Source organism: Scyliorhinus canicula, chromosome 8, assembly GCF_902713615.1.
Source record: "Scyliorhinus canicula chromosome 8, sScyCan1.1, whole genome shotgun sequence".
Lineage (NCBI taxonomy): Eukaryota > Metazoa > Chordata > Chondrichthyes > Carcharhiniformes > Scyliorhinidae > Scyliorhinus > Scyliorhinus canicula.
Window position 1 is genome coordinate 161,238,535 of NC_052153.1, and position 27,773 is coordinate 161,266,307.

General features: G+C 44.2%; 1 protein-coding gene across 2 annotated transcripts in view; it reads right to left on the bottom strand.

The window, feature by feature from the left end:
* Positions 1-27,773, bottom strand: part of serinc5 (serine incorporator 5) — a 193,143-nt gene that overhangs the window by 46,112 nt on the left and 119,258 nt on the right. For both annotated transcript variants that reach the window (XM_038805580.1, XM_038805579.1), the window contains exons 3-4: positions 7,515-7,682; positions 4,488-4,666 (exon numbers count right to left, since the gene is read on the bottom strand). In XM_038805580.1, coding sequence (XP_038661508.1) covers positions 4,488-4,666; positions 7,515-7,682 — 347 coding nt within the window. The remainder of the gene's footprint in view (positions 1-4,487; positions 4,667-7,514; positions 7,683-27,773) is intronic.

Sequence of the window (27,773 nt, forward strand, 5' to 3'; positions counted from 1 at the left end):
ATTAATACCGCACAAGGTCGAGGGAATCCATTCACATTTGGCTGACACACAGTTTCAAAGTTTCCCTTGTCCACGTCACAACAGAAAGACGAGCTGGCTGGAACGCTACAGTTCTTTAGCTGATGGGCCCAGCTTAAACAAAGGGAATGTATGAATTGGCAGGTTGAAAATGAGTGTCTATATTTACTTAGATACTTGCTTGAGACTCGGGACTGTCTGAAGCTCAAAATGCCGATGGTCACATTGTTTGCCGCATTGATATTTTAATAGTCCGATTGTGTACAAAAAATGTTAAGTATTGAGTGAAAGTCATAAAATACTGGAATGTGACATGCCTCCACAGCACGAGAGCAAAGTGCAATCTGTGATCACGCACCCCCCCCCCAACACACATATCTCCTTTGCAAAGCAACAGAAAACATCCACATTCATACACACTCCGACATACACAGACAGTAATCGGATATTGCTACATATTCCCTGTCACATCCCCTTTTAAAATACTGTATTAATATCAGTCCACAAATATTTGGGAATTGTAACTCTTAACTGACATATGATTCTCAATACGGTTAGCAGCCGATGAAAGTTCAAACTCTCAAGCTGGCTACCATGGAGGAATCTGTGTTCACAACGCTGGAACTGGTAATATGTAAATGGCACCGACTGTTTTTGTTGGTGGTCTGTAAAGCTCTTGCCCCTTTCATGGTTGCGGGATCATAGAATCCCTACAGTGCAGAAGGCGGCCATACGGTCCATCGAGTCTACATCGACCTTCTGAAAGAGCACCTACCTAGGCCCATTCCCCTGCCCTATTCCTGGAACTTTTTGGATGCTAAGGGACAATCTAGAATGACCAACCCACCTAACCTGAACATCTTTGGACTGTGGGAGAAAAGCGGAACATCCAGAGGAAATCCCACGCAGACATGTGGTGGGGGGGGGGGGGGGGGGGGGGGGAAGAGAGAGAGAGAGAGAGAGAGAGAGAGAGAGAGAGAGAGAGAGAGAGAGAGAGAGAGAGAGAGAGAGAGAGAGAGAGAGAGAGAGAGAGAGAGAGAGAGAGAGAGAGCGCAAACTCCACCCGAGGTTGAAATTGAACCTGGGTCTCTGGCGCTGTGAGGCACCAGTGTCAACCACTGTGCCACTCTTCCCATGTCTAATAATTTAAGTTCTGATTCACTCATGATTTTTATTTGCATGGATGTGCCATTTTTAGGCCCCTGCGAGGTGCCTGGCACCTTATGGCCAGTTGCCTTGGACACTAACTGCTGGCTTCTGGTGGGTTTAAGGTTTGAATCTGATCCCGTGATGGTTTTGCGGTTAATCCTGTTAGTTGCATTTGGGCTTTCACAAGTGCGGTTTGCCTTAAGGGATACTGACTTCCCCATTGCTGTTACTTTGGCGATGGGTTTGTCCCAGTCTGACCCATTACCTTTGGGACACAACTTCCCACAGGTGGCTAGCCAGCTTCTGTTACACTGCTTTTGGCTCTTTGACTGGGTAAGGTGTCTACTGGATTGGGAACCTGCCCGATGCCTACTTAAATCCTGATAGAAGGTGTCTGTTAAGCAGACCTCTGGTTCAGCCCTCCTTTCTTCTTAACTTTGGTGGGCTTATCCTTGGCTTCTTTAAATTCCCCTGGCCTGGTTTTGGCCTCTTCAATTTTTATGGGCTCTTTCCTTATAGCTCGGAAGGCTCTCTCCTGACCTCGGGAAAGTCCTCTGACTTTCTTTCAATTTTCCTGATCCTTACTGGTTCCAATGCCCTCTGTAGGGCAGCATGGTAGCACAGTGGTTAGCACTGTTACTTCACAGCGTCAGTGTCCCAAGTTCGATTCACACTTGGGCCACTGTCTGTGCAGAGTCTGCACGTTCACCCCATGTCTGCGTGGGTTCCCTCCGGGCGCTCCAGTTTCCTCCCTCAAGTCCCGAAAGGCATGCTGTTCGGTGAATGGGCCATTCTGAATTCTCCCGCTGTGTACCCGAACAGGCGCCGGAGTGTGGCGACTAGGGGATTTTCACAGTAACTTCATTACAGTGTTAATGTAAGCCTACTTGTGACAATAATAAAGATTATTATTATTATTAGGATGTTAAGGACTTCGTCAACTCTGGAGCTTTTTGTTTCCTCAGTCCCCATGGACTGTATTTAAACCTCTCGACAAAGTACCTGATACTCCAAGTCATTTCCCAATAGGTCTATTCCTTTAGGAATCGCACTTCCCCATCACTACACTGGTGACCCAATTGCACTGCAGGTGAATCAATACCAGGGAAACTTTTAGACGGGTACCTTTTACTAGCACTATAGTATTTGTCCTGTTTCCAGGCGGCAACCGAGCAACCTTTGCTACAAGCAGTTTTTGAAAACACCCTGTATCTATGAAAATGGTTATTTATTTTCATGGAGCCTGTGGTGCAAAATGAATCATTTACCCTTTGTGAAAGAAGGCTCGTGAGGTATTTTGCCCTATCCCTGTCCCATTTGAGTCTGAGCTTGGTACTTTCAAGGCGATGGACACAGTTCTGAGAACAGCTCACCCTGTTGGTTTCTTGGTGAACCAATAGAGCTTTCGCAGGGTTAGTGCATTGGAAGTGAGCAGGGCGTGCTCTTGCTTATTTAGTTTCCATGTTCTTTATTTTTAAAGTTAGGGATTGATCTGTCCTATCTCCCCAATTCTCTTTTCCTCCAAAGTTTATTCCTGTTCAATCGACCTCTCCCTTGCTGGAAAGAGTTATTCGATTCAAATTTGTTTTGGTTCAAAGGTTTATGGGTTAAATTGGAGTTATGAGCCATAATAGCTGCACTTTTGACTTTGGAAACTGTTTGTTCTTCGTTGTAAATTTTGAGGTTGTATGGGAAACAATGTTTAAACTCCTCTAGCAGTACTTATTTCTCTTAACCTTTTGCGGGTGCTGCAAATTTTGAGAGCTTGGACCAACCGGTCAAATGTTAGTGGTTTAGACTTCCGGTTGCAGCTATGCCTGGGTAGGTCGCACGGTCGGCAGCTCCCACCGATAACGGACTTTTGGGCCCTTTTAAGGAGCTCCAGCGGCACTTTGACGACGATTCCCGGTGTGGGAAGGAAACAGTGAGGGTCCCCCAACGCTGTATGGAGTGGACCAGGAGTGAGGCGGTCAAAAAAGCGGCTTTTTGTAGCGGTTTGTAAAAATTATTGAAAAAATTAGAATAAAATTTTTTTTTTTTTTTAAATGTTAGCTGTTTAATTCTCTCAATTCTAGCAAGGTCTGTGTGGGCCTGTTACAGGGGTTCCAGAATTGTTGGCAGTATGCGTTCAGCACGGGTTCATAGACACTAAGAATAGCTGCCTAATCATAACAGGTAGAGCTCTCAGCAGGCAACACAGAATATATTTCCTACTAGCTCACCTTGCGCAAGGAGTGTCCAAAGTTCTGTTGACTATTATAACCGAGCTGCCAGTCTCTAAAAGGTGGTGAAGAAAGTTTCCACATCCCTGCCTACAAACTTGGGAGACAAATCGGGAATATTGAGGAAACCGTACTTTGTCTCTCGGCTAAGGGTATTTAAGTTACCACTGGGTAAATTCAAATTCTTCCTAGCTGCTGCAATCAGACTCGGTTCCTGATCTTTCTGTGCTTGTACGTTTTTACGCCCTTTCCGATTAGAAAGCACATTACTCCAGTCTCTCTTGGAATTTCCTTTCTTTCTCTTTTTGCTGGAAATCTCATTCCTCCCTTTCCTTATTTGCTTGAAACACCAACTCTAAATTCTGCTCTTCGAAGCAAACTTGGGCTAAGATAACCTGGTTTGTTTCAGGTTCTGTATCTTCTACCTATGGGAGGTCATGTGGTGCAGTGGGTAATGTCCCTGCCTCTGTGTCAGAGGCTCCAGGTAAGAGTCCAACCCCAGGACCCGATGCCAAGGAAGGTACATTCATCAGACAGCCAAACAGATCAGCCTCACTTGTTGTGGAGTGGCGACCCTCATGCTATAAGCATCTGGCAATAAGCTAGCCCAGGGATCACTAGATATGGAAACAAATGAAAGTCTGCATTTAGTGCACCAGTAGGTTCAGGGAAAGAATTGGAATTGGAATCTTTTACCTGCTGCAAATCTGGAGTGAAGTCGAGATGTTCAGCGAGCATCTTTAGCACCTTGGGTCTCCATGCTTTATTATGTATATTAAATTCTACCTGCTTAGCTCGGTCTTTTAGCTGTTCTAGGCTTAAGGACATTAATTTTGGCTAAGTGAAATCCTCCTCTTGCATAAATGCATTGATATCAAAAGTAGTCACCTTACTTTCTATCGTCCGTACTCACAAAGCCTACTGCTGTAATGCCTTCTGTTTGGTTTCAAAATTTTTTCTTCATGCTACCTTCCCCATCCATTTCCAATTGCTTTAAAGACAAAATTGGCTCATTTGCAATGGGAATAAGACTGCAGTGGACAAAATTTACATGACAAACGCCTTATCTAAAATGGAGGAGTTATAAATGACACCTACCCATTGTGGAGGCAAGCACGACAATCTTTACTGGTTTTCACATTGATCATCAGAATGAAGAAAATGAAGAAGAATATGGCCATTCCGAAGCACACCTTATAAACAGCAGAGTGGCCAACAAGCATTTCACAATAAGTGCCCGCATTAATACTCGTACAAAATTCGCCATAGAAGGTAACCTTGAAAAGAAAATCAAAATACATCATCTGTCTGATCAAATGCCCCTATAATTCAATTTATTTATTAATTATTTCACAGAGGTGGGTTTGGGTTGTTGGGAAAGTCAGCATTTATTGCCCATTTCTAATTGCCCTTCAGAAGATGGTGGTGAGCCATCAGCTGTGGGGGCACAGTAGATGGTTTTCACAGTCAATGCTGAGGCCTCCATGGAAACTCTCCCAACTGCACATCACTGTGCACCACCTGAACCATGTTGGTCCATCGTACAGCAATATATTGATGGCCAGGGAAGGTTCCATTCAAACCATCATGGCTGGAGCCTGAAACAGATGGAAGGAACATAAACCTACAAGAGCGCCTACAAGGAATCAAATGATAAGCAGATGCAACAGGGTTCTATTTTGATGGAGCGCTAATATTGTCATATTTGCTCTCCAGGGTTAATAGAATAATTGGCACCTAATAAAACAAACAATAAACTGTGGAAAATGCTAAATTGTTCTAATTTTTTTTTCCATTTACAACCAGGTTTGCACACCCAGTAATTAACTGGACCCACTTCCTTGCTTACTAACTCTTGTTGTGTTCTCATGGCATTTACCATCTCACATTCCAAAAGACTTGGCAGGAGGTTCAAACTTTAATGCAACTTTGGCCTTTAACTGATTGAGTTGATTGTAGACTGCACTGAATATTTAATTCTTTATCATCCTACAACTATGAATTCCCAATAGATGGACAAAGAACAAAGAAAATACAGCACGGGAACAGGCCCTTCGGCCCTCCAAGCCTGTACCGGTCATTGTACCACCCGTGGCCCAAAACCCGTAGTAATTCCTAGTGCCATATCCCACCCTATCCGTGTATTTGTCGAAATGCCCTTTGAGTGCCGTTAATGTATCTGCTTCCACAACCTCCCCGGCAACGTGTTCCAGGCAATCACCACCCTTGTGTAAAAACTCTGCTTCACACATCTCCTCTAAACTTTGCCCCATGGACCTTAAACCTATGCCCCCTGATGACTGACCCCTCCATCCTGGGAAAGAGTGCCTGCCCATCCACTCTATCCATACTCATCATAATCTTGTAGACCTCTATCAGGTTACCCCTCAACCTCCATCCTTCGAATGAAAACAGTCAGAGTGCATTCAACTTCCAGATCAGGCAACATTCTGGTAAACCCCCTCTGCACCCTCTCCAAAGCCTCCACATCCTTCTGGTAGTGTGGTGACCAGAATTGCACACAATATTCCAAATGCGGCCATACCAAGGTTGTATACAACTGTGGCATGAGTTGTCAGTTTTTATACTTGATGCCCCATCCAATGAAGGCAAGCATTCTGTATGTTTTCTTGATTACCTTGTTCACTTGTTTTGCCACCTCCAATGATCTGTGGACCTGCACACGCAGACGTCTCTGACTTTCTATATTCCTAAGAGTTTGCCATTTATGGTATATTTCCCGTCTATGTTAGACCTACCAAAATGCATTACCTCACATATGTCCGGATTAAACTCCATTTGCTATTTCTCTGCCCAAGTCTCCAACCTATGTCCTGTTGTATCCACTGACAATCCTCAACACTATCTGCCACTCCACCAACTTTGGTGTCATCCACAAACTTACTAATCAGACCGGCTACATTTTCCTCCAAATCTTTATGTATTACAAACAACAGAGGCCCCAGCACAGATCCCTGTGGAACACCAAAGTCATAACCTTCCATTCAGAAAAACACCTTCAAATTTAGATTGGGATAACCCTTGGAATACTGAAAGAGCTTTGTGCTTCCAAACAGGTATGCAGATTCTCTTCCATATTCTCCGAGGACGGAACATTAGTCAGATCACACTCCGTACGCATAATTTTACTGCTAATTTATACTCTCCTATTCCAGTTAATAGGTAAACAAATTCAGGATTTTCTGAAATGAAACAGCTCCAGATCATAGAATTCCTACAGTACAGGCGGTCATCATTCGGCCCATCGAGTCTGTACCGACTGGCTGAAACAGCTCCCTACCCAGGCCCATTCCCCCACCCTATCCCTGTAACCCCACTTAATCTACGCATCTTTGAACACTAAGGGGCAATTTAGCATGGCCAATCCATCTAACCTGTACATCTGTGGACTGTAGGAGGAAACCAGAGCACCTGGAGAAAACCCACATAGACACTGTGAGAACGTCCAAGCTTCACACAATCGCCCGAGGCCGGAATCTGGCACTGAGATGCAGCAGTGCTAACCACTGTGCCACCATGCCCGCCCATTCAGTAAGAGTCGAAATTAGGTTTGAACTCCATTGAACAAAATCTAAAACTGTGGTCACCAAGTACAGCATGATAGTGCAGCGAGTTGCACTGTTGGACTAGTAGCCCAGTGACCTGAATTAATATTCAAATTCCACCAAGTTTTCAGTTTAAAACAATGGATAATGAGACAAAAGAAAGTAGCCAAGAAGTTGCTGGATTGTCTCTGGAAAAACAATGTGTTCATTAACATCCTTTAAGGAAGGGATAAGACCCGCGTCTTCAATGAACCACTTCAAATGTTAGGTATTCATTTGGATTGTAGAGGTCGCACTTAAGTTGGGCAACTCCCATATTTTCGATAAATCAGTATATGTATGTTTAAATATAAGTTTTAAAAATCAAAACTTCAGACATATGTATAAAAGCCAATAATGTTAAGCGGGGTCCAAATCTACCATTGAGACATTCAGGGTTATTGGTGAAGAATGTGGTTGCAGACAGGGCTGATAAGTGTGAGCACAGCAAAGTGGCAATTTATTGTAAAGCCTTCAGCAAACTGACCTTAAAGACATACCAACATGATTGGTTACTTACATGCTTCTTCAATGCTTCACTCACAGTTGGCGACAACATGAGGAAGCAGACAATGGTTCCCATAATGTGGTAGAGTGTGTACATCACTCGTGTACTCGTAGAGGTTTTAATATTTGGACAGCAGCTGCAGCAGAGAGAGCAAGCACTGGAGCCACAACAACAGGCCAACTGAGGGTAGAAAGGAAAATAAAGTTTTTAATAACTTATTGAAGAATTGATTACATCAGTTGGAAACATGAATCGGTTCTTCACAAAATCAATATGTCAGTCAATTGGCCCATTTCTGTCCTGATTTACACATACTATAGAAAAAAATTAATGGCATCACTTTGTTCCAAGTTTCACTCCCTGGTAGAGCATTTTCTACAGGAAAAAGCATGCTAACGTATGCAACTGGCGTGGCTTTTAATTTCCATCGATCTGCTTTTATATGCCCTGTCTTATAACAAAAGTAACATGTTGGCCCCTCAAATCATGCTGACCTTCCACACTGTCTTTTTCCTCGTGTGAGAAGCATATGTCCTTTAATTTCTGCTATCTCTTCTGCTCATTATCACTTCTATTTTCTCTCCAGCTTCTTTGTGAGCTGGCAAACAAATTTTACTGCCATCTGAGTGTTTGTGGGATAGTCCGTAATCATCAGTAACCTCCCTTATCTGAGAAACTTTACTGTTCTAGGCAGGATGCCATTAACATTTCAAATCTAAGGATTTCACAATCTGGGTCAAGCTTCATAGTTCCAAATCAGGGCATCCTCATTAAAGGCCACTTCTCATCATTGGAGAGGGAGAGTAAGAATGGGGAGTGCAGACAAGACTTTACGAGTTGGGGAAAGGCATGACCTTAAGGTAGAGTGGGGTGGATGCTGAAAGGACCATGAGACTGGGGAGTAGGAGGGGATTGGTGAAGAGGCAGAAAGAGGGAGTGGAATCTGAAGATATGGATATAGATGAAAGGTGATTCTTTCCACTCTCTGCATCTTTTCTTCCCCTCCCTCCCTCTCTCTCCCTTTCCCCTCCCTCTCCCCAGCTTCTCTTCCCTCCTCTTCCTCCCCCCTCGCTCTCCTCCCCTTCCCCCACCCTCTCCTCCCCCTTCTGCCTCCTCTCTCTTCAACCTCTTCCCTTACTCCTTTCGCTTCCTTTTCCTTCATCCCTCCTACTCTCCCACCTTCTCTCTAACACCTTCTATCCCATTGCCTCTATCCTTTCCCTCCCACTCTCGATTTCTTCATACTAGCAGCCATTTTCTTGGCAGTACCACTCCTGGTTCCCAGTCCCCGTCTCATTCACCAATAGCAGACTCCACTTTAAAATATCAAGGTCGGGAGAAGCTGGCAGGAAAATCCATGAATCCTGGAAGAAATTCAAACTTGAAAGAAATTTATTGCATGATTCCTTCCATTTTCTTTCAGAGGATCATCATGGTGGTTGGTGGGCTGGATACAAACCACTGCAATTAAACAACTCACCGGAGGAGGAGGCTCCACAAATATCCCCATCCTCAATGATGGAAGAGCCCAGCACATATGTGTAAAAGACAAGGCTGAGGCATTCGCAACAATCTTCAGCCAGAAGTTCCGAGTGGATTATCCATCTTGGTCTCCTCCGGAGGTCCCCAACATCACAAATGTCAGTCTTCAGCCAGTACGATTCACTCCACGTGATATCAGGAAATGGCTGGAGGCACTGGTTACTGCAAAGGCTATGTATGAGCTTGACAATATCCTGGCAATAGTACTGAAGACTTGTGCTCCAGAACTTGCAGCACTCCAAGCCAAGCTGTTCTAGCACAGCTACAACACTGGCATCTACCCGGTAATGTTGAAAATTGCCCAGGTGTGTCTTAGAACATAGAATATACAGTGCAGAAGGAGGCCATTCGGCCCATCGAGTCTGCACCAACCTACTTAAGCCCTCACTTCCACCCTATCCCCGTAACCCAATAACCCCTGCTAACCTTTTTGGTCACTAAAGGCAATTTAGAATAGCTAATCCACCAAACCTGCACGTCTTTGGACTGTGGGAGGAAACCGGAGCACCCGGAGGAAACCCACGCAGACACGGGGAGAATTTGCAGACTCCGCACAGACAGTGACCCAGCAGGGAATCGAACCTGGCGCTGTGAAGCCACAGTGCTATCAACTTGTGCTACCGTGCTGCCCCATACACAAGGAACAGGACAAATCCAATCCACCCAATTACCACCCTATCAGTCTACTCTCCATCAACAAAGGGATGCTATCAAAAGGCACTTACTCAGCAATAACCTGCTCACAAACGCTCAGTTTGGGTTCCGCCAGGGTCACTCAGCTCCTGACCTCATTACAGCATTGGTTCAAACATGGACAAAAGAGCTGAATGCCAGAGGTGAGGGGAGAGTGACTGAGTGACCAAGAAGCCCTTGCTAAACTGGAGTCAATGGGAATTAGGGGGAAACCTCTCCACTGGTTGGAGTCATACCTGGCACAAGGAAAGATGGTTATGTGGTTGGAGGTCAATCATCTCAGCTCCAGGACATCACTGTAGGAGTTCCTCAGGGTAGTGTCCTGGGCCTAAACATCTTAGGCTGCAGGGATGTATTGCTGCAATTGTACAGGGCCTTGGTGAGGCCACACCTGGAGTATTGTGTGCAGTTTTGGTCTCCTTCTCTGAGGAAGGATGTTCTTGCTCTTGAGGGTGCGCAGCGAAGGTTTACCAGACTGATTTCCAGGGTGGCAGGACTGTCATAAGAGAGATTGACTAGGTTGGGATTGTTCTCGCTGGAGTTCAGAAAAAATGGGGGGGGGGGGGGGGGGGGGGGGGGGGGAGAGAATCTCATAGAGACTGATAAAATTTTAACGGGACTGGACAGGGTAGATGCAAGGAAGATGTTACCAATGATGGGTGTGTCCAGAACCAGGAGTCACAGTCTAAGGATTCAGGGTAAACCATTTCGGACAGATATAAGGAGATATTTCTTCACCCAAAAAGAGTGGTGAGCTGTGGAATTCATTACCACAGGAAGTAGTTAATGCTAAAATATGGAATATATTCAAGAGGCAGCTAGATATAGCACTTGGGGAGAATGAGATCAAAGGCTACAGGGAGAAAGCAGGATTAGGCTATTGAGTTGGTTGATCAGCCATGATCGTGATGAATGGTGGAGCAAGTTCGAAGGGCCAAAAGGCCTCTTCCAGCTCCTACCTTCTATATATCTATGAATTACCATTGCGGAATCCCACACAATCACCATCCTGGGGGTTACCATTGAACAGAAACTGAACTGAATGAGCCACGTTAATACTGTGGCTACCAAGGCAGGTCAAAGGCTAGGAATCATGCGGTGAGTAACACACCTCCTGACCCCCCAAAGCCTGTCCACCACCTACAAGGCACAAATCAGGAGTGTAATGGAATACTCTCCACTTGCCTCAATTTACAGATTTGTAGATGTTTAGAACACTCTTGGTTTACGTGTCCTTGTTTTTGCTCAAACGTTTCCCATTAGTTTCCAGCATTTGATTCAAGCCAGCCCTAAACTGCACACAGCAAAGGGATATGTCTACATGTGTCAGATGTAACAGAAGGCCAGGCAACACTGGCGAACAGCTGCTTGGGCAGCATGGTAGCACAGTGGTTAGCACTGTTGCTTCACATTGCCAGGGTCCCTGGTTCGATTCCCAGTTTGGGTCACTATCTCTGCAGAGTCTGTACACTCTCCCCGTGTCTGCGTGGGTTTCCTCCGGGTGCTCCGGTTTCCTCCCACAAGTCCCGAAAGGCGTGCTGTTAGGTAATTTGGACATTCTGAATTATCGCTCCGTGTATCCGAACAGGTGCCAGAATGTGGCGACTAGGGGCTTTCCACAGTAATTTCATTTCGGTGTTAATGCAAGCCTACTTGTGACAATAAAGATTATTATTGCCTTGATAAGTGCAGCTCCAACAACACTCTATATGCTGAACACCATCCAGGACAAAGTAGCCCGCTTGATTGTTTACCCTTCCACAAGCATTCAAACCCTCCACCACTGACGAAAAGTGGCAGCCGTGTGTACCATCTTCAAGATGCACTGCAGGAACTGATCAAGGTTCCTTTGACAGCACCTTCCAAGCCCACAACCACTACCATCTAGAAGGACAAGAGCAGCAGATACCTGGGAACCCCATCACCTGGATGTTCCCCTCCAATTCACTCACCACCCTGAATTGGAAACGTATCGCCATTCTTTCACTGTCGCAACATCCTGGAACTCCCTCCCTAACAGCACTGTGGGTGCACCTACATCTCAAGGATTGCAGCGGTTCAGAAAGGCAACTCATCCTTCTGAAGGGCACCTAGGGATGGGTGATAAATGCTGGCTGAACCAGCAATGCCCACATCCCATAAATGAATAAAAATAGAAAAAATTGGGGGAGCCGGACTGTGGCTGGCATCTCATACGTTGGACAGCCTGCTTGACACCATCTATCAAATACCATTTCTTTTACTCAAATAAACTCCACAGAAGTCTGATTTTGCCTCTTCCTCAGATTTATAATCTTTTGTCTGCAAGCTTCTGCAACGAGCTCGCACATCCAAAAATGCCGAATAAACCTCCAACATTTTCCCTACCAAAACACTTGGTAATAAAATTGTCCAAAATTCTCTAGGCCGCTGCAACTTTGTGGAAATTTTCTTAAATAATACAAAATATATTTCTACTCTTGTCATGCGAGTGAACCTTTAAGAAAGGCTTTTGTCTTATCACATGGCTTCAGTTATGTCATTGTGTTTGTGTGTCGAGCTGGGCTGTGTGTGAGAGTTTTACTTTCGCTTTCAGATTTCACTGCTGTGTACTCAGACACAGAACAGCAGTGTTTTGGCCTGCCTCTCCATTTTCAATTTAAATATCTGTTCCAGTAAAAATCACCTTGGTGGTGGCTTTAGATATAGTTTGCTTTCTGGAAGGGTTTAAACCTGCTGGTGAGGTGGGGTCAGAATCTCAGGGAAAGCCAGTCTTATTCAAGTGAGAATGCAGAGTGCTGGGCCACGCCCTTGACAAGGGGCTTTTGGTTTATGGGATTTTGTGTTTGAATTGGAACAGTTAAGGGGGAATTCATTAAGTGTTATACATAGATTGCTGTAGCTGTGTGGTGTCTTTATGTTTGTAATTGATTAAAAAAGTGTTTGCATAAATGTTAAAGTTCTTAGTATAAAGCTTATTTTGATTAAAGTAGGACTGTTGAACAACACCTGAAGGGTAAGCTCTTGTGCTCACCCTAGCCAAATTCAATATAAAAAGTTACAGGTCAGATGAACTCTGTAATATACTTTGGAGTTTTTAAACCCTGGCCCATAACAACTTCTACCTTGTTGAATTTAAGTGAATGTTCCTTGCTAAATCAAACCTGGGAGTAAAGGTTGACTCATCGCCATGTCTCCCTGTTCACATAAAACCGTTACCAGTCCAGTTCACATATGCAATTCAAGGCTTTGCATTGCTCATGCACTTTCGAATTCTAATTTACACATCTCCCCTCCTTTTTTTTTCCCCTCTCCTCCCAGCTCAAATTTCCCATTATTTTTCTTCCCTTCGGAATTCTAATTCAACTTGCTTCTTTTTGCGATTGAATCCTGGCTAACTCAGCCTGCATTTTATCTGTGGACTATCTTACACGTCCTCAAGGTTCAGATGTTATGCCAAAACAATAATTATTTCTGTCTTTTTAGTGCCTCCTTTCAAATCAATTTGCAATGTCACTGCTATTGCCTTCAAAATAACCATTTTTAACTGTTGCAAGACATTTCAAGACATGTACTCTCTTTCTGCAATAAACGTAGCCAAGGTTTTTGTTTTCTTTTTTTTTTAATTTAGAGTACCCAATTAATTTTTTCCAATTGAGGGGCAATTTAGTGTGGCCAATCCACCTAGCCTGCACATCTTTAGATTGTGGGGGCGAAACCCACGCAGGCACGGGGCTGATTTAGCTCACTGGGCTAAATCGCTGGCCTTTAAAGCAGACCCAGCAGGCCAGCAGCACGGTTCGATTCCCGTATCAGCCTCCCTGGACAGGCGCCGGAATATGGCGACTAGGGGCTTTTCACAGTAACTTCATTGAAGCCTACTCGTGACAATAAGCGATTTTCATTTCATGTGCAAACTCCACACGGACAGTGACCCAGTGCCGGGATTCGAACCTGGGACCTCGGCGCCGTGAAAACGTAGCCATGTTAACCATTGAATGAAAGCAGCAAATGTAATTGTGAAATCATGTTTGTTTAAATTCTGGCAAAATCCAGGCTCAGCCTGTGGATCCAAAATCCTGCAAGAGACCGCAATTTGTAAAATCCATGTAGAGACCATTACCCTTTAAAAGGATATTTGAATTTCCAGTGACTGAAAGGATCATATGACAGGATTGAGTTTGAAGATTTTTACTGCAACAAACAAACTCAAAACAACATTGACCAAGCACTATTGTTGTCGGCAACTTAAACTCCAGATTTTAGAAAAGTTAATTTTTAAAACATCAAAAAATCGCCACGCTGAATATACTTTATTCTGCCCTTTAAGTGGGCATTTCATTCTCCAGGAACTAGTCCAAAGCTATTCCCAGCTACCAATGGCTTACTTCCATTTTCCTTTTCCAGCTTGATAACATCTAATCCCCAAGCTAACTTTCACAGCAAGGGTTGCCCTGGAGATTCTTCCCTCCAGCCAAAGGTAGACAAACCGTTCAGCCATAGTTAAATCCTCACAAGCTTGGCCTCTTCAATCTGAATCAGAAATCTCTCTCTCTTAGAATTTGGCAGACTGTTTGAGAGGTTCAAGGCTATCTTAAGAAACTTCTGTAAGTTGGCACTACAATGGCTTTATACGGTCTCCTCTCCTCTCAAAGCCCACCTGCAAGGCAATGTGAATCACATAGGCCATGTATTCAGGTAGCAATGCTGATTATCTTCTAAATTCCCAACTCCATTCTATCTTGGTATAACTGTTACAAAGCCTGACATTCCTAACACCTCCGTGAGACTCGGAGACTAACAGTCTACCAAAAGTCAACAGAAACGCTCTCCCATTGCTTACAAGGGTGAACATCTTCCTTCTTCAATGCCTTCTTCCCAGTAGAACAATCTGGGCTTCACTGTCCCCATAGCAACCAAGTCAACCAGGCTTGTTCTCAAGCAGGATTCAGAGCAAGTCATATGATCTCCCCACCGATTGCTCCAGTTGGCCTTAAATTAAACAGACAGTCCAAAACATAATAAACTTATAAACTTCCTATTTGTAACTCCTTGGGCTGGATTCTCCATTTCTGTGGCTAAGTGGCGGTGTCAAAGGAGAATCCGTGGTGCTCCACAACGTGGAAATCAGCAGTGCAAATCCCTCACCGATTCCGGTACCAGTGAGGGACTAGCACCGGGGCTGCGTGGAGCGCGGATCACGTGGAGAACAGTCAGAGAATCGCCGGGTCCCGGGCTGCACATGCGCAGGGCTGACAAGCTGCAGCCCGCGCACGCCTACGCCCTCACCGGTAGCTCCGGGTAGCATGGCACCAGCCGTGCTGGATTGCGTACCCACCCACCCTGACCCAACAGCCCACCCCCTGGCCACCCCACCACCACTCCCCCCAGCCCTAGCAGAAGCCCCCTCGGCCAGCTGGGACCAAATGTGGCCGGCGCTGTCGGGAACTCGGCACATCGGGAGAGGAGCATCGCAAGTGGGTCGGCTGATGACACACCAACGCCGTTGCGACATGGCCCGATGACACCGATTTGGAGGGGGCAGAGCATCACCAACCGGCACCTGAGTGATTCGGGCATCGGAAATCATTCTCCGCCAATCATCGATCCCGATTTTGGCGTCGGGCTTGGGAGAATCTCACCTCATAACTCACAGGGGAAGGGGATGTATTGATCGTGCTTCACCTGAAGATTAACTTTACATCATTATTAGTGTGAACTGCTGTCCCCTTAGAGTAGTTTAAAGTTGATATTACAAATGTGACACAAAGGCACTTTTGCAGGTCAATGAGTTTAAGCCCATCAAGAACTATAGCAGGGTGAGAGGCTGTGAACATTAGCTGGTCATGTTAAATATAAACATTAAAAGTCTGATGCTGTGGATGGAGTCTGAACTTAAATTCAGCTTGTCTGGCAAGCACAACTGCCCATGACTGTGGGTTTTGCGTGACTTCTGACAAATATTTGTCCCCGAGTCCAGCGCCGGGGAGAAAAAAAACAACAGATTCGCTGGTCATTGAAACGTCGTTAATGTTACAGGCGGCATGGTGGCACAGTGGTTAACACTGCTGCCTCACAGTTCTAGGGTCTCCGGTTCAATTCCAGCCTCGGCTGACTGTGTGTGGAGTTTGCATTTTCTCCCCGTGTCTGCGTGGGTTTCCTCCGGGTGCTCCGGTTTCCTCCCACAGTCCAAAGATGTGCAGGTTAGGTGGATTGGCCATAGTTTCCAAAAGGTTAGGTGGGGTTACTGGGTTACGAGGTCAGGGTGGAGGCATTTGGTGCTCTTTCCCAGGGCCGGTGCAGACCCGATGGGCCGAATGGCCTCCTTCTGCACTGTAAATTCTATGATTCTATGAATGTTTGTGGGACCTTGCTGTGTGAAAAATGAGTTGTGCATTTGTTTGCATAACAGGAAACATTCCACTCCAAACAAGAGAGAGCTTTGGGACAACCATGAGGAATGTGACAGGGTGCTATTAAAACGTTAGCATTTCTTCAAAGAAAAGCTAAGATTTAGTGTCAGATGTCCGAAGGCATTGACAGAACCATTCTACTGAACCGTAGCCTGCTGCTGGAAGTTTGAGTTTGACAAAGCTCCAACAGGAAGTTTAAAAAAAAAAATTTGTTTACCGCAGGAGCTTTATCAAAATATATTGCAATGAAAATACAGACAATAATTCTAACCATCAGCATTTACTCAAACCTATTAGGGAGAAGGCAGTGCACCAGGACCGAACAGAACCTTACAGACCTGCAAACCTTTACAGCCAAATAGCCACCTCTCACTATGCTTTCTAAATAGTGAATTTTGGAATCAATAGAGTTGCTTGTACATATTTTAGACTCTAACATTGAGAAAAATCTGCACTATTTCAGTAAATCCCAGTACTTGGATACATGTAATCTCGTTCGCTCTCACGCATCCTCTCCCCGTGAGAGATTCACATTAGGCTGCTCTTTGCACATCTACCAACAGCTTATCACGCACAGCATCGGTAGTAGATCTGGGCAAGGGAAGCCTGATGCTGTGAAATGCAAGCCCCTTTGGGATCGTTGCCAGTACACGGACTCTTGCAGGACCAGGAGGACATATGAACATCTCCATTTCATCAGTGCAGCATCTGGAATGTTACATGCTGTGCTTTCACATAGAAAGAACATAGCACTGGTATAGAAAAAAATAAACATTTCAAAAAAACCACAAATCAAAAACATTTTTTGGCACTTTGCATCCATAGAACAGCAATAAGGGGGTGGGGGTGGGGAGTTCATTTATTTTCAATTTCTGATTACTTCTATTTCCATATTTTTCCACGTTATATGCTCATATCAAATATTTGACTTTTTTAATAACTTGTGCATGAAAGAAACACTCTTTCCGTTGAAATATCTTGCATACGTGGATGTTTATTTAAGCATCCGGCCCCGATTAATTAAACCTTCCACTTCCCCACCCAGCCTCTGCACAAACTGCACTGAATGATGCCAGTGTCCAGTCACATACCAGAGAGATGGGGTGTGACCAATGAACACATTTGGAGTTGGTTCATCTGTACAGCAGCAAAAAGATTCCTCAATAGTTTGTATTTGAGTTTCCACTTGCTTTCCACATGTTATCTTGTTAAACATATGGCTGGGTAAGATAGGGTCGTTGTTTTGGCGAACTTTTGACAAATAACACATAAGCTTATATGTACACAAAAGTGAATGTAAGAGGATAAAAATGGAATGGGAGTGGATTAATCTGACCTATCTAGATAAAGTTATTACTACAAAAGGAGGGAGGCATGACATGATAGGGACCTGTGTAAATAGTCATTAAGAACACAGAAAAGCAGAGAACAACCACCAACTACTTTGCTCGTGTGTTCCATTGCCCAGAAACAAACAATCGACCCGATAATGGACTCGCATTCACTTCGTTCTCACAACAACTTGCATTTATACTTTTGAGTTTAACGTCACAAAACACCCCAAGCTTCACAGGAGCTTGATCAAATAAATTTTGATACTGAGCCATATTAGGGAGATATTGGGCGAGGTGACCAAAAGATTGTTCAGGAGCTATAAGTTTTAAGGAATTTGAGACAGGCAACGAGGTGGACGGGTTGAGGGAAAGAATTCCAGAACATCGAGTGAAGGCAGCTGGAGGCACAGCCGTCAACGATAGAGCAATTAAAATTGGGGGGTGCTCAAGTCACCAAACACAGAGAAGCAGAAAGATCTTTTGTGTGTGTGTGTGTGGGGGGTTCCCAGAGACCAAGCTTTTCTGGTCATCAGCCCCGATACCTTCTTAAGTGGCTTGACATCAAATGTTGTTCAATAATGTTCTTGTGAAGTGCCTTGGAACCTTTTTACACATTAAAGGTAGAATGTAAATGCAAGTTGCTGATATTGGTTGTAGAACCAGAAGAGGTTACAGAGATAGGGAGGGAGGAGCACTTGCGTGTATGTCCTCTCCCTGCTCCCTTCAAGGTAATGGTCTGGCCTCCATTTTATTTTGCATTCTACTGCAGTGTTAGACAAGGTGGACGGTTAGCAACGATTCAAGTTTAAAAAAAGGAAAATTCAAAATGATTTTACCCTAGTTCTTTCTTTGTGAGAATTGTCAAATATGGAGATACTTTTCCGGTAGCAAGAACCCACTGCCTAGATCCAAAATTGAGGCATTTCAGTCAATTTAAATGTATTTTGACATAATAAATGCTGCAATTAGTTATCATCCAGATTTTTTTTCCTTCCCTTATTTATTTTCAGCAACTGGGTTTCCAACTTCCGAGATGGTCAAATTAAATAGGAATCCTCATATACCAGATGTGTAGGGTGTGTGAGGGAGAGTACCCCATCACTCACCCTATTGAATTTATTTCTGAATCATGCCAATGTCCTCCCTGCAAGCCAAAAACAAAGGGAAATTGTACTTGTAAAAGTGGCCACTACACACATCTTGTGTAATTGTGTCGTTGGTACAGGAGTCAGACATATATGGTCCCTTGAGCCCAATCTACCATTCAAGTTGGGTCATGGCTCATTCCTACCTTCACCCACCTTTGTTCCTTTGGCTGTAGACTTCTTGCCAAACAAATGGCCATCAATTCCAGCATCCACATCCTTGAGGGTGAACAGACTCCAGAGTCCCTCTCCCCTTAGTGTAAAAATGTGCTTCCTGATTTGTTCCTATAAAGCCCAGTGCGAGCTTTAGGTTTCTGCATATTTTTTCTGGATTCTTCCACCAGAGAAAACATTTTTATCGCATCCTTACAATAACATTAACACCTTGATTAATTCACTGTTCAACTGTCAGCACTCGAGGGAAAACAAGCCATGTTCATGTCACCTGTCTTCAGAATGAACCTTTTAACCTCTGGTAAATATTCTGCTGATTCTACACAGTGTCTTTTCCAAGGCAAACATAACTTTGCCAAGGTTCAGTGCCGAAAACTGAACGCCGTGGGCGGATGTAAAAGATTCAATGGTATTATTTTGAAGAAGAGCAGGAGATTTTCCTCAGTGTCGTGGTCAATATTTATCCCTCAATCAACATCACAAAATACAGATTTTCTGATAGTTATCACATTACTGTTTGCGGGAGGGGGTGGCACAATGGCGCAGAGGTAAACACTGCTGCCTCACAGCACCGAGGACTCTGGTTCGATCCTGGCCATGAGGAGTTTGCACATTCTCCCCGTGTTTGCGTGTATCTCACCCCACAACCCAAAGATGGGCAGGGTAGGTGGATTGGACACGCTAACTTGCTCTTTAATCGGGAAAAAAAAAGAATTGGGTTCTTTAAAAAAATAATTAATTACTGCTTGTGAGCACTCATTGTGCAAACTTGGCTGCCACATTTCATATATTACACAAGTGACCACACTTCTAAAGTACTCAGTTACCTGTAGATCACTTTAGAATGTTGGGTGGTCACGATAGGTGATATATAAATGCATGCCTTTCTCTTTTATTCCAACTGGAGTCTGACAAAGGTTTGGAATTTCACACTGCTGCCTCATGGCGCCGAGGACTGGAGTTCGATCTGGGCCCTGGATCACTGTCCATGCAGAGTTTGCACATTCTCCCCATGTCTGCGTGGGTCTGTCCCCCACAACCCAAAAGATCACGCTAAATTGCCCCTTATTTGGACAAAAGATTTCAATCCCCACAGGATTGGATCGAATAGGCCTTTATCACTGGTATTTCGAAGATTGAGAGGGGATCTCATTGAAACATATGAAGTTTTGAGAGAGCTGGACAGACTGGATGCAGTGTTGATGTTTCATCTGGCTTGGGGGGGGGGGGGGGGGGGGGGGTCAATATTCCATTCAGAATTTTGATTACTTTTTGCACCTGTGCACTAGCTTTTAGTAATTTGTGCATATGAATACTTAAACCCAAGTGGCGCTCTCAGTCTCTCACCATTATGCATAACTCTGCTCACTCAATTAGTTGTCTGCATTCCTTTGTACCTTTCTGCTCCCATTCAAGTAACTTATTGTGTCTATCTTAGGTGTCAGCTGTAATATGGATATACAACTCTCTCTTCCTTTAACCCCTTTTGATATACATCCTGAAAAGCAGAGACCCCAACAGTTTCTCATGGAACACAGATTGCCACATCCTGCCAATAGAGAATGAATCCTTTGTTCTTACTCTCAAACAGTTACCAGCCTGTCACAGGGTTACCTGCACCCCCCCCCCCCCCCCCCGCCCCCCCACCCTCCTCACCATCATCATTCACTCCTAGTTTGAGGAAAACAATCTTATCAAATGTCTTATGGGCAGTGTCTATAGACATTCTTCTATCCACCATGCTAATAACCTCAAAAAAATTCAACGAGTCAAACACCCAACCTTCACAAATCAGTGCCGATTTTCTTTGATTGGAGGGTAGGTCTTATGAGGAAAGGTTGAGGGAGCGAGGGCTTTTCTCATTGGAGCAAAGGAGGATGAGAGACGACTTAATAGAGGTTTATAAGATGATGAGGGGGATAGATAGAGTGGACGTTCAGAGACTATTTCCTCGGGTGGATGTAGCTGTTACAAGGGGGCATAACTGTAAGGTTCGGGGTGGGATATATAGGAGGGATGTCCGAGGTAGGTTCTTTACTCAGAGAGTGGTTAGTGTGTGGAACGGACTGCCTGCTGTGATAGTGGAGTCGGACACTTTAGGAACTTTCAAGCGGTTATTAGATAGGCTCATGGAGCACACCAGAACGACAGGGAGTGGGATAGCTTGGTCTTGGTTTCAGACAAAGCTCGGCACAACATCGAGGGCCGGAGGGCCTGTTCTGTGCTGTACTGTTCTATGTTCTAGAAGCTCATATTCATTAAAACGCTCGGGCACTTAATGTCTGAAGCGCAGTTCTCGTAGCTTCCACCAGTTCTCAGAGATTCCACACAGTTGATGTTAAACTGATAGGTCTGTGGTTACCTGGTTTCTCCCTCAATTCTTAAAAAGGTTAATTTGAACCTTTCACCCAGAGGCTGGTCGGAATCTGGAACTCACTGCCTGAAAGAGGCGGGAACCCTCAACATTTAAGCAGCATTTAGATGAGCACTTAACAAACCATAGCATACAAGGCTATGGACCAAGTGCTGGAAAATGGGATTAGAATAGATAAGTGCTTGATGGTTGGCACAGACATGATGGATCGATGGGCCTCTTTCTCTGCTGTAAAACTCAATGACTTAATGATTCTATTTATCACACCATAAACTAGTAAGGTCACAAGAGCAAATCACACTACAATATTGATATGTATTGAAGAAAGGCATGTTGTCAAATTTTTTAAAAAACTATTGAAATGCTGCATTTTTACAAGAGGCAATTTGAGCAACTGCAGGTGTTTGAACTCAAGCCAGCAGACAAAGAAAGGGAGTGGTTGTCTTTCAGATGCAGAACTGTGAGAAAGCCTTGGAAACAGCAGGGTGACAACATATGCAAAGGCTTAAACAGAAAGAGCAGTTTTGCCATGTTATAGATTTTACATGTATATAAAAAGAGTGGATGGCGGCTGTTAGCAAGCATTACACACACCCACACACACACACACAAAAGGAATAGGCTTCATCAGAAATCTTCCCACCCACACTTAATTAATGACCGCAGACTGGATGCAAGGATAAATGTCTTTAAACCTGATTGTTGTAAATGAAGAAAGTTTGCGCCATTCCAGTGACTTCTTTAATCATAACAGCAACTCAATTGTCAGCTGAACCCCAAAAGCAGTTCCAGTAATTTTACATTGCTACCCAAATTTCATTTGTACATTAAAAGCCAATGTTAAATCTGCCACTGACAGGAATAAGGAAGAATCCACATAGAACTGGCCCGTGTGCGTCACTTCGGCAAATCAAAGCATTCTTCTGACTGAGTTACAGAGTAGTTCTACAACTCTATAATCAACTAGATGTTTGGGTATTAATTAACCAATTGGAAGAAAAAATCCAATTGCTTTTGATTGGTCTCTTTCAGACATCATGAGAGACTAATGCAGTGATCAGTAATTCTATTCCACTAATTAAACTAATATTGACAGATATGAAATATTACAACACTAATATTTCACAGAACTGTATCAGTCCGTAAACACAAATAATATCTCCACTCCTGGAAAAAACACACAAATAGATTTCCCGCCTCTGCTCGGATTCACTGCAGGGTTTCCCTCAGTGTCAGCAAATGTCAGAAGAACTCCCACTCACAAATGGAACTGCTCCCAAGGCACCTCAACAATTGTCCAAAAAGAAGGGATTTTGGAAAAACACAGACGATTAAACTGGGATCATTTCCAACCAGAAAATAAAATCGAATGTTATGGAGATTCTTGGCTTCAGTTATGATATGTTGCGAGATGATATGGGGAAATATTTTTTCAGTTGTGGCTGACTTGCTCCTCGCAAACCTCCACACTCCTATCGCACCCAGTTGAGGATGTAGTGAACAACCAGGTAACCACAAGAGTAGATGGTTCCATTTGCATCTCCACCATGGTTGAACCCGGAGCATGAACGCAAGAAACAAGGATAAAGTGTTCCAAGCATCTTCAGACAGGTGGACAATTCTACTTGGCCTTATCCTGAGATCCATACAATCTATGATGTCCAGTAAATTTGGTTTGTTCTAAGGAACTGTAAGTGACGAGCGCACTGGACAGTGTGCGCCCTGACAACATCCCAGTTCTAAGGATGAAGACTTGGGCAACAATGTCAGGCACAGCCCTAACAAAGTTATTCCAGTAAAGCCACAACACTCACAACTATCCATCAATACGAAAAACTGCCCAAGGATGCCATCTCCATAAAACAAAGAAAAAGATCTAATTTGGTCAATTACCACTATACTCAATATTCAGCCCCTCCAGCTCTTGTGCAATATGTATGATTCATATAGGGTTGCCAACTATTGATTCCTGGAGGTTTCATCACATGACTTGCCCGCGTGCTCCACCCTATAGTGGGCCAACACATTCATCCTCGGAAGTATTGCCTCCCTAGGCCAATTGGAAAGCAAAAGGCTCACTGTCCAATTGGAGGGTGCTTGACAGTCAAGCAAACAGCCTCCCCCCCGGCTCTCCCCCCAATATTTTTATATATGTTGAAGAGAAACTGGCAACTTTAAAAAAAAATATCCGGATGATTTTTTCCAGGGTTGCATAGAACCTTGCTCTGGAGGTGGATCGTCAAGTCCTGGAGCCTCTGGGCCAATTCTGGAGGATTGGCATCATCAGATTCATAGTGCACTGGAGCAACTCATCAAATCACTTCAACAGAACTAGAGGTTTCCCTTGATTAAAGATTTTTCAGATTATTGTTCCTGAACTGTGCAGTGAATGCTGACAGACTCTGCCGCTGCCTCATGGGCAGGCATTACCAAAAGCCAGTAATATAACTGGGATAAAAGCCACTGCACACACAAATCTGGCAACCCTTCAGGTAACAGCAGCAGGCACCAGTTAAGTGGCTTAGTCATATCAACGATGCATCTAAATTGACAGTAAGTCAGCTGGATCCTGACCATGCTCTATTATTATGTATTTTCTTTTATTCCCTTTTCTTCCCATGCACTTAATGATCTGTTGAGCTGCTCGCAGAAAAATACTTTTCACTGTACCTCGGTACACGTGACAATAAACAAATCCAATCCAATCCAATGTCCCCAGACAGCGTTGTCACCCCTTACCTGGATGTGCGGGAATAGACCATGTTTAAAACCATTCCAGATTTAGAGTTTTAATTGTTCTGAAATAGTACAGCAAACAACTCATTTCATTGCCATTAACCTCCACGTCTGAAGTCTTGCGTTTCTTACTGTGATTCTACACCATCTTACTTTAAACAAAAATCACAGAATCCATAAAGGACGTGAGGACAGATTTGCATGCGTTGTGGCTTTTATTCTTGCAGCTGGGCTGGATGTCACAGTTTGGTTAGTCTTAGAAACTTCTAAGCACCTCAATAGTAGCAACTGATGATGGGTTTTCATGATGCAGCTGCAGATCGCAGCACCATCGACTGTAAAAGCTCTCAGCCTTTACTGCACATTTCTGGAACCGTAGTCTAAACAAACCTTTAATCAGGGGGAAACTCCATTCTTCATACCTTTTGCTTCTTTGAGGAAGTCTTCAATTTCAAATTAGTTTGGAGCAGTCAAATCTCCAGATGTGCCAATACAGCTCCTGAAGACTCTCAAAAGATGTTGTCCCAATTTGTCTCTGCTGATGGACAGCACATTGCAGGACTCCATTAAGATCTATTCTGATCTTTATAATACTGTAATAACGGTGCCGGTTTAATTTCTCTTTGGTTTGCTATTTACTATCATCTTCTGGTCAACCAAGAATCTGACATACACCTAAAGGCATCTCAATGCTGAACATTCTCCAAACCAAGTTACTGTACTATAGTAGAATTTCTATTTGTCTGGACGCACTGCACTTAACTCAAACCAGCGAGTTTACATAGATTACTAACTGCCAAAGCTTGGATGGCTTGGTATAAGTTCAAGGGTACTGGTGGGTACTGTGTTTAACCAGCGCATACTGTAATGCTTATTGGAATCATTGAGCCGCTAGGAGGCCATTCGGTCCATCAAGCTAATGCCAGCTCTTTGAAAGAGCTATACAAGCAGGGTTCCTTCCCAGTAGCTCTGCGTTTTTTTTCCATTTCAAGTATACTTTATATCCGATTCCCTTTGGAAATTTATTGAATCTGCTTCCACCATATTTTCAGGCTAGGGATTCTAAATCACAATGCCTTGCTTCATTAAAAAAAAATCCTTTTTTCCTCTTTTGCGAATTATCTTCAATCTGTCTCTTCTGGTCACCGAGGCATCCGCCAACGGACATAGTTTCTCCTCATCTGCGTCATGGATGAGTCTCATAATTCGAAACGCTAAAATAAGCAAAATACTGCAGATGCTGGAATCTGAAACAAGAACAGGGGACACTGGAAAAGCTCAGCATATATCTCCGGACTGGGGGAAGTATGCGTTAGAGGAAAGCAGAACACAAATATGTAAGAGAGGGTATCTGCCCACAACTTCACTGGCACCTCTGCCAATTCTGCAGAAATGCTTTACCCTTGCTGCTTCCCCAGCTGGAAGCACTGACCCGTTGCAGTATTGGCTTGCAGGATAATCTGGAGCTGAGTGGGAGGAAACCCATCCCCCCCAGTGGGAATCCTGACCTCTCCAGGACTCATGAATGCGTCAGACCAGCTGGTCAATCATTAACAGCGCTGTTAACTGGTGGGAGTGTGGAAGCATTTGTTTCATTGTCAAAGCAGCAGCTCCAGTCACACAGCTCTTCAAGTCTTAATGTTTCATCGCCCACACTTACCCGGGTGTAAAGAAAAGCAGCCATTTTAAAGAAAAAGGTGGGTTAACCATTGTCCACTGCCTGAACTGGAAGTTGTACTTTATCACAGACAAGGAAGACTCAAAAGTTACAGGAAGCCTTTAAAAAGATTCAAGGCAAAGGGGAGTATTAGCTATTCAGTTCCCAAAATGAAAAAAGGTTATATTCTGGACAAAAAAAAAGAGGTCTCAACACAGTTTTCATATAATCTATGAGGAAAGGTATGTAGACGGTTTCAGATGGAATCAAAGTTATGATAATGCTCCAAACAACACCAACACCAGATCCATTCTCGTATTGTCCTCTCTATATTGGACATGACCAACGTAATTGTTTCTCTGCATCCAAATGTATAAGTACCTCCCCAGTTTCCGCACCCCCCCCCCCCCCCCACACACAAACAGGTGGCCACTTATGTGTTAAAAATAATATTGCTAACTGTACAGAGTTGCTGGTGATGAGCTAGTGCTGTAGCCACTGTAGCCACCTAAAATGGACACTGGACTGACAAGATGGAGAATTGCTAAGACTGCAGGGAAAAGCAGTTTAGCCAAGACAGCAGTCTGCAAAGACTGATAGCATTTGCAAGCAGCAAACTAGTTTCTGGCCAGGTGGAAGATCTCAAACCAAAGGTGTTAATGGCAAAACGCTTTGCATATTAATGAGGCAATCCAGATCTGGGCACACACAATGGCAACATTCAGGTCTGAATAGATACTTTAAGTGGATGTCCAGACAGAGCGGCACCAGAAGTATCCACTATAGAAACCGCCCCCTCCATCAAGAAGAGACCCTCACATTGGGGGAAATTCAAAAGATATCGATTAGAATTCGGTCCAATCGATACCTGAAGGTAAAGCCCGCCCCAAAAGAGGCACCGGACATTGGGGTCCTATAAAAGATAGACCCCCACACATGGTCCTGTCTGTTGTTTTCGTGCTCCGGCTTTGACCAAGAACTTCAACCTGTATCCTGACTCCAGCCGTTGAGCACCAGCCGCCGAACCGTAAGTGCCAATACAACGCTCGCTACGCGAACCAGGCCCACTAGACCCCCAGCGACCAGCACACTCTCTGAAGGTTGCAGACCAGGACCGGAACGAAGGCCTCGCTCCCTGACCTTGCCTGTTCCTGTTTAGTTAAGTATTCTGATCGCTTAGTTTAGTTATAGCTTAGTCCCTTAGCGTGTGCATGCGTATTTATTATATTTGTATAATAAATATTGATCGTTGGAACTTACTAATCGGTGTATCGTTTTATTACTTTGAACCTGACCTTGGAATATTAGTGAGTTGTCTAGATACGGCAACTGGCGACTCCCGAGCTGAAAATACATACATAGAGCCTAGCAGTGTTAAGCACACGGCCTTTTAAACGGAGGCGTGTTAATACACTCCAATAAACGCGAATTACACTCAAGTAAAACGTGCAACATTTAGTGGCGACATCCTGACGGGACACGGTTACAAGTGGTACCCCCACTCCGTCGAGGACCCTGAAATTTGAATTAGAAATCTGGTAAAGAAAAGGAAAGAAATCACAAATATTCAAGGTGTTCAAAGGAATATAAACGTAATTCGGAAGTGTGTTTAGTGCATGCGTACTAACAGGGTTGTAAGGAAAAACCTGAAAGCATTTTTGTTGCGACAAACTTTCGGTAGTTTTGTGAACCGGAACATAGCGTAAGCCTTACCCGTTTCGTGAGACATAACCTCAACACCCCCTGTTCTAAATTTAAAGTGATGTCAGAAAATGGCCATGCAGGCAATGGAACGCCTCATGAACCCAGAACGGTTTGTGGTCGCAGCGACCAGCAGTAGCCGAGTAGGTCAGTGTCCCATGTAGGAGCTGGAACTCCGCAAGTATCTGCAAGGAAAGGGATGGCCCCTTTGGAAAGAGTTTTGTTTTGAATGAGGAGACAGGTCCCGGAAGTATAGGACATACTTGGTGGGAGAACCTCTCTCAAATTCACAAGAAAATATGAGTAAAGCACGTAAGCCGATGGCGATTGTGTCCTGTTTGGCACAATTGCGAGGCACAGAGGAGGTCGTTCAGACGCTCCGGGCAGAATTAGAAGAAGAAATAGAATGAGTAAAGTGGATGTCAGGGACATCGAAAAGGAAAATATGGATCTTAGAGGGAAGTTGGCAGAGAAAGGTAGAGAGGTGGATGATGCCAAGAGGGCACATCAGTCTTGTCTAGCC